The sequence below is a fragment of the Pteropus alecto genome, unplaced genomic scaffold, assembly GCF_000325575.1.
Source record: "Pteropus alecto unplaced genomic scaffold, ASM32557v1 scaffold95, whole genome shotgun sequence".
Lineage (NCBI taxonomy): Eukaryota > Metazoa > Chordata > Mammalia > Chiroptera > Pteropodidae > Pteropus > Pteropus alecto.
The window spans coordinates 16,985,852-16,994,093 of record NW_006441071.1 but is presented as its reverse complement, the minus strand read 5'-3'; the positions used below and the strand labels follow the sequence as shown (position 1 = coordinate 16,994,093).

The 8,242-nt window shown below is 37.2% G+C and overlaps 1 protein-coding gene across 2 annotated transcripts in view; it reads right to left on the bottom strand.

Annotated features, from left to right (window-relative positions):
* The window catches only part of FAM189A2 (family with sequence similarity 189 member A2), a 50,155-nt gene extending 41,919 nt beyond the window's left edge, over positions 1-8,236 (bottom strand). For both annotated transcript variants that reach the window (XM_006918481.3, XM_015594552.2), the window contains exon 1: positions 8,130-8,236. In XM_006918481.3, the coding sequence (XP_006918543.2) occupies positions 8,130-8,213 (84 nt within the window). In that variant the 5' untranslated portion in view covers positions 8,214-8,236. The remainder of the gene's footprint in view (positions 1-8,129) is intronic.
* Between the last annotated feature and the right edge of the window lie 6 nt (positions 8,237-8,242).

Here is an 8,242-nt window from a genome sequence, read left to right as displayed (position 1 = left end):
GTCATGAGGATTTTCTTTCAAGTGCACTTTTTACCAAAATCACTCAACTGCACCATTTCTCAATTACTATTTATTGACTACAAATCAGTAAGGATTTGGCAGTGTTGAAATTCAAATTCAAATTCAAAAAGCTCACAGGCTTGCTTGCAATAACTCTCCATTCTCCTTTTATCAAATGAAAGTAAATCACTCCACAACATCAAACCAGCAGAGGTCAAGGACCAAAAACCAGGTATGGGTATATAAGCAACAATTTCTTTGTATCCCATCTACGTTCAAACCTATCAGCTGTCTGCCCACGAGGTACTATACCCTTGCAATCATCTTATATTCAATAGGATATTTCCTCATCCTAAACGATTTCTGCCTGGAGACACTCAGGGCATATGTGGCCCATCTAGAGGGTTTGGGCTGTACCAACTTTACAAATTGGGACTTGGTCTCCATGAGACCTTGGGGTCTAGGTTCCCCACTTGGCTTCTAAAAAATCAATCTGGCCTCAGCCAAGTCGTTTCACCTTTGCGCTCCTCACTCTTGTTTCCTTAGAAATATGGTAAGTGAAGGAAACCATCTCTGGGTCTCTTCTAACTCAAAAGGTTTACCCTACTGTGATGATAGGGATTCCCTCAAAACTACATGATCTAGTGCTGGCTCCATCCTGCAGAAGTGTGTGCGGGCACTCATGCTTGTACGTGTATGTGCTCCCTGCCTGCCCACACTGCTGTTTACTGGGCTTTGCTGAGAAAATGCAAGTATTTTTGTGAAAACATAACTGAAAATTGGGCTGCCCTTGAGGGAAACACAAACTGCCCACTTCACTAAAATATAAATATGATTTAAATGCCAGCAGTCTCCATTAATACAGAACACTGCAGTTCAGCTTTTTGGAACACATTTTTTCCATTAAAATGGTATTATTAAAGTGAAATGTCCAGCCCAGCCCATAAAAGCCCATAAAAATAGTGATTTGCCTAAGCTATACTTCCTACCTCCCCCACCAGCCATGTTACCCCATTCTCCTCCACATTAACAATTTAGTAGGTTTACATATTTTACACATGTACATATTTTTCTCTAAATTTTTATCACTAGACACACATGTGTATGTGTACATATACATGCACAGGGGTGTAATTATAAAAAAATGGATCATAAAAGATACTTTTCCTTCTCTTCTTTTTCTCTCTCAATAAATACTTGATAGAAATCTCTTCATGTCCATGGAAATAGCTACATTCATTTCTATTTAATGGCTACATAATATTCCTTTGTGTGGTTGTACGTAATGTATTCAATCATTTCCATATTCATGGATATTCATTCTATTTCCAGTTTTTAAACCTTCACGCACAATGCTGCAGTAAACATCCATGAACACTTACCCTTAAAAACTGCTTTTTATATCTGTTGTATAAGTTGAAAGAGATAAATATATGTGCATATATATATATATATAAAATTATATTTATAAATCACAACCTACAATTGTCATTTCAAATGAAGGGTCTCTGAGACAAAAGAATTAAGCTATCTTTCTTTTTTTTTTTTGGAAGGAGTGGTTTGCATATATGAACAATAAACTAAATTTAAAACATAATTTAAAAAATATGTATAAAATATATTTGACAGATAAGAAATATCAATAATCTAAAAATATGACAAAGATACTTAAGACCTCAGTATAGAGAAATATAAAGCTTATTGAGCAATATGAAATGAAGACCCAAATAATTCGAGACATATATCACGCTCATGGATTGGAAGACAAAATATTTAAAGGTGTCATTTCTATTTGAATTGTTTTATAGACTCAGTAAATACCCATGTTAAATCCCAATGGGATTTTCATAAACCACCCTTCTTTATAGGGATGTTTTAAGGAACTGCTTGCATTCCAGTTGAAGGTGGGAGTTGTAGTTACATCCACCTTAGACCTGTACCCTGCAACAAAGGCACTCACATTTCTTCTGGGGAGAGAGGTGGAATTCATAAACGGAGAGAAAGTTCAGGGAAGGGAGGGAAGAAGGTGGCATACTGCAAATTTGTACAGCCACTGTCGAAAACAGTATGGAGATTACTCCAAAAACTAAAAATAGATCTGCCATACAACCCAGCAATTCCATTTCTCAGTATTTACCCAAAGAAAACAAAAACACTAATTTGAAAAAGACATATGCAACTTTTGTTCATTGAAGGATTATTTACAATAGGGAGGATATGGAAGCAACTAGATGTCCATCAACAGATTAATGGTAAGAAGATGTTACACACGCACACACACAAAGCAATAAAAAAGATGAAATCTTGCCATTTGTGACAACATGGATGAACCTAGAGGGTATTATGCTAAGTGAAATAAGTCAAACAGAAAAAGACAAATACTATATGGCTTCAATTATATGCGTAATCTTAAAAAAAATAAATAAATGAAACAAAACAAAAACAGACTCATGGAAACACAGACCAGAGAGATGGTTACCAGAGGGGAATTGGTGGAGAGAAGGTAAAGGGAAATATGTAGTCAATATATTGTCATAAGTTTGCACGGTGACAGATGATTACTAGAATTAGTGGGGCAATCATATTGTAAGGTATAAAAATGTTGAATCACTATAATATACATCTGAAACTAGTACAATATAATATTGTTTACCAACTATATTTAAATTTAAAAAGGACTGGAAAGAAACACATTAAAGATGTTTCCAGTGAGATTATAGGTGATTTAAGTTCTCTCTGCCTTTTCCTTTCTGAATTTCACAACATTTCTACAACAAACATATTTCACTTCTATTTATTTATTTATTTGTTTGTTTTAAAAAGGAAGAGGCAGAGTATGCTTTGCTTCTACCTCCCTTGGTGGCAGCAGTAGCTGGAGCTCCATCAGAAGGGAGTCGACAATCATCCTTTATGGCACCCATAACGAAATAATGCTGTTACTTGTTTAATTGTGTTTTATGCTCATTGGAAACTCATGAGGGCTTGAATCTGTGAATATTCACTCAAATACCACTAAAGGCTCCTCAAGGCACTCAGTTATGGCAAGAGTCAATGAATAAATGAACAGGTGATAAAGAAATGAATGAATGAAGATCAAAAATAAGAGATTAACTTGCTTAAAGATGACTGGAAACCTAAACTCATTTTTCACTTCTGTGCTTCTTAACAGAATACATCAACAGCAAAACCAACTCCATCAACATTCTTTCCACCCAATGCAAGATGCAACTTGCTCTGAATGAACAGGCGAGAATCTATTTCTAATTATCTCTATATTATTATAATGAGATTTATTACAATTTTGGTTTTACTCACTTGCAACCCATTCCTTGTAGCTTTTAGGAAAAAACAGAGGCCTTCTTTTTTCTGATATTGCAAAGAAGGGTCCTGAGATACTCCAGGCAGGAATCATTGTTACCCACTATATATGGTTAATGTGTCTTAATTTTTCAGCTTAAAAATCAAATCATTAAGATCAAAAACATAATTTGACTCTCCTATTTTTCTTTGTTAATCCATTAACATGCATTAGGGCAAAATGTCCTGGATTGTTTGTCAAAAATTGCTATATCTAAACATAGAGATAAAAAGAGCCACGTTTACCTTGTAAATAAGCACAGAAGAATCAAAGCTCTCAATAACCTATCTTGCCCTCTAGCTTTTACACTGAAAATTTTTTTAAAAAGTATGTGTGTGTACGTATCATTCTTCCCTATCTGCCCAGCATGACTCATTTAAAAAAGTGAAGATGTGGGCAACTGGATATTTCTAACGTATATATGATGGTTACAAGCATGTCCCACAAAAAAAAAAAAAAAAAACCTAGCCTGTTCACCTTACTTTAATAAAATATTGCCTTGATGTTTAAAAATTATTGATAAAGATTCTAGTATGTGCCAGGCTTGGTGCCAGGGCGCAGCAGCAAAGCACTCTCTTAAACGTTCTCTAAATCACCCTCACAAAATCAATTTTGAGAGAAGAATCATCCCAACCATTTTACAGATGAATAACTGAGGCTGAGAGGCTCAATGACCTGTCCAAGAACTTATCAGTGTAACTCTGCTGTTGTGTAAAATAAAGGACCAAAGGAAATCAATAAAATTCATCATAAAAATTATATTTAAAATGTTTCTTAAATATTAAAGTAGTATTTGATAATTATGATAGAAAAAATATATTTACTCTTGTTTAACTTGCAGAGACTTTGTAATTTGTGCATTGGTTTCTCCTTTGGACTTTTCATTCCTTTTTACATTTTGTCATTTTTAAAAAATACATATCTACCTTAAGATTCACCAGTGTCTATTTCTTTATAAGGAACAAGAATCTTGCCAAAGAGTCACAGACTCAAAGGATGAGTGACCATGAGTGCAGGTCAGTGACTTCAAGCAGAGATTAGGACTCCCAAAGAAGGACCGAAAATAATAACCAACTCCTTACCACTTGCCTGAAATATCTCCCAAGGATCATATATGTCATCAGAGTCAGAAATTTTGTTTTTTGAAGGAGTCACAAATCAATGCAACTCTCTCTATTCTTTCATTAAATCTAACACAGTGTGGTAGGCTGGGTCTCCCATAATTTCAGTGGAATCTAATATTAATAAAATGCTTTCCCAAATCAGGAGCCAGGACAGCATGGCCTGAACATGGACATGGAGATCTCTCTGCCACCCGCCTGGAGTCAAACTTCAGGTTGTTTTTACAAGTGGCTAATCTCTTAGCTTCATGAACTTTGGTAATAATAGTAGATTGAGGCACCAACCAAGGACACCGTGAAGAAAATAAATGATCACAGAATGCTTAAAAACAATGAGAACATTAAAAAACATTCCCTTCAATTTGCTGAAAATATGAAAAAGAATCTTTATAGGACTTGCCAACTTTTAAATATATATTCAAATAGATAAAATATACCTTCAAGGTTCAGATAAGTGAAGGAAGCCTCAAATTCTTAGGCTCAAGATGGGAACACTTACAGAGATGGAAAAATACTCTTGAACTATACTGTGTTTAATAAAACAGACCTTTCAAATGAAGATATTTGTCCTTTGATTTAAGTTTATATCAAATATATAAGCAAAATATTTACTGAAGACAAAAGATTTGCCCACGTAGTTAATATAGCAGATTAAGGCACATAATGGTTATTCAAAACTTGAAATGTGAGGATATCCTTTTACTGTGTTCCTATGTGGATTTGGAGTAACCTTAGACTTAAGTTGGCACTGCCACTCAACCATCTAGTTTCATATGCCAAAAAAATTTCTGAGTAATAAATAAAATGTGATATATCCATACAATAAAATCTCATTTGGCAATAAACAGGAATGAAGTACTGGTACATGCCACAATATGGATGAGCCTTGAAAACATTATGCTAAGTGAAAGAAGCCAGTCAGAAAGGACCACATATTGTATGATTGCACTTATATGAAATCTCCAAAATAACAAATCCATCGAGATAGAAAACAAATTAATCTGGTTGCCTAGGGATAAGGGGATGAGGGGAAAACGGGGAGTGACTGCTAATAGGTACAGGGTTTCTTTTAATTTTCTAAAATTGATCATGATGATGGTTGCACAACTCTGAATTTACTAAGTCATTGAATTACACACTTTAAAAGTGAACGTGAATTACATCTCAGTAAAGCTGTTATTTAAAAAAAAAACATGCAGTCTTCAAGTCATAATTTTTAAGCCTTTTTCATAAAAACCTTAGTTTAGCTCTCTTTAAATTAATTTGCAGTGTGCAAATAAGTCCCTTTCTTTTAACTATTAAGCCCTTTTCTCTTAGAAATACATACAGAAATATTTAATGGCTGAAACTATGATACCTGGGATTTGCTTTAAAATAATCCAGCGAATATTAAGAAAGAGGAGTGGCTGTGGGTATAAAGTGGCCATGTGTTGAAGCTGGGTGATGGAAAAATGGTTCATTATACTATTCTTTTTGCATTTGCTGAAATTTAAAAATTTCATAATAAAAGGTTAAAAGTGGAGGGGAGTTCTCAAGACTCCTGGTCACTTCTATGCTGTCTCCCTATTCTGTTTATATTTTGTTTTTAAAAATATACATATATTGAAGCATTTACACATGAAATGATATGATGTCTGATATTTGCTTCAAAACGATATGGGAAATTAATGTGACAAATGGACTAGAGAGTGTGATAGAGCTAATTCCTCCTCTGCTTGGAATACCCATCCTCCTGGAGTTATCAGAACACACAGAGCCAGCAGCAAATTTGCAACTGTTGTTATTGGGAGGCAGGCTGTGGAAAACATCACTACAGAAGAGAACTTAGGTCAAATCTTTCCCTGCTCTGCACTGCTGCTGGGTCCTGGAGACAAAGACACACCCAGCCAGCCAGCCTGGGGGAATAGCCTGCATCTTCTGGCTGATGGCTTTTTTTTTTTTTTTTTTTAATATTTCATCAACTCCAACTGTGGCTCGATTGACATCTAAGTCCATTTACCTCCAAAATAATTCACAATAGGACACTGATTTCAGGTTTAATTTTAGAAGGGCAAAAATAGTTTTCAATAATCCTAAATAGCTACCTTTGAGAAGACAAGAGATTATGATTTTACAAAGAGCAAATCCCTAAAAATGTATGCCAAGATTCACTTCTGGCCCACAGTATTTAGAGAAATGAAATTCACCCACCATTTGGCTCAATTTAGTCTGACAAGTGGACTAGGGATCATAATGGATCTAATTCCTACCCAGTCAGGAATATTCCTCCTCCAGGAGTTTTAAAGAACACTCAGGGAGGCCAGCAGGAGACCCCAAAGGCAGGGCCAAGAGCATGGGATTTCTTTTACATGACTCACAGACTGCAAACTTCAGTTACCAATGCGTGGGTTGTACCACAGTAAGGCCATCTAGCATCAAAATATTTCAAAAGAAGAGCAAATTGGCATCAATTTAAGTATAAAATGTCAGGCCACACTCTCTTAATGTTCTCTGCAAATGACTTCTTTGGGTTCAATTAGTTCTCCCTATATTCTTAAAATTTGGTCTTGAATCTGGGTATGTGTGGATCTGCAAAAGGACAGTCTTCATGCATTCAGAACATATATTCATTACAGATCTTAGACACTGCCAGACTTTTAGATTTAGTTAGTTCATGAAAAGGTCATTTACTTTAAAATAGTTATCTCCCACAATCTTTCCAAAAAGACCTGTTCCCAAATCTCTCAACCCCAGGCAAACCCAAGATGTTGGATACCCTGGAAGCTGTGAAATTGTTATGAGGCAGCTTTGGAAGACTAGCCACCCAGTGTCCACAGTCAATGGAAGGCAGCAGCCTTTCTTGGAGGCTAGGCACCTTTGCCCAAGATCAGCAATTTTCATTGGATATCCCTGAGCCAGACAGACATCTCCACCTAGCTGTCCCAGCTCCCACCACTTCGGAGAGCTCAATGATGGTTTGGGTTCTAGATAATTAAATTCTACACAGCAGCCTGTGTGGCTCCAGGAACCAAGTGGGGGCTTAGGGCCCTCTTTTAATGACCAGGTACAAGCAGGAGTTTACACACACCCTGCCATTACCTCAGCCCCAAATAGAGTGGAGCCATCCTACACCAGATATATTTCACATTTACGTGTTTTAAGGTAGAACAAAATGAGTGACGTGCCTCCGTCAAGCTGTCACTTCATACGTCCTACATACACACAAAAAAACCTACTATGTGTCAGGCACTGTTGATATATCAGTGAACAAACATCAAAATCCTTGTCCTCCCCAAGCGGTGGTTGTCAACGAAGTAAATACTCAGTGGCAGAAAGAAGTTTGACCATTTTCCTCCCACTTTCTTGCCACCCACCCCCATCTTTCCAATCTCCCGCAGATCTGGGCATCTGTTTTATTCTATTAGCTTGACAGCGACAACAAAATACTTTAGCCTGCGAGGAACAGACACTGTCCAGATGCAACCCAATTAACCCCTGAACTCCACTCTCCTTAAGCCTTCTTTTCCAAAAACTTCACCTGACATGAGGGGCTGTGCTTTCCCACCTCCAGCCCTGGAGACCTAATCATGGCACAGTGGAGGGGACCGGCCAGAGCCCCCTGCTCCCTGGGTGGGCCTTGCCAAGGCGAGCGGGACGCGCGCGGCACTCACCGAGGAGCCAGCCCAGAACGGGCACGAGTTCTTCACCTGTGGGGAGCTGCTCAGCGACAGCGCCCCAAAGCTGAGCGCCACCATGCAGCAACCCAGGATTAGCTGCAGTAGCC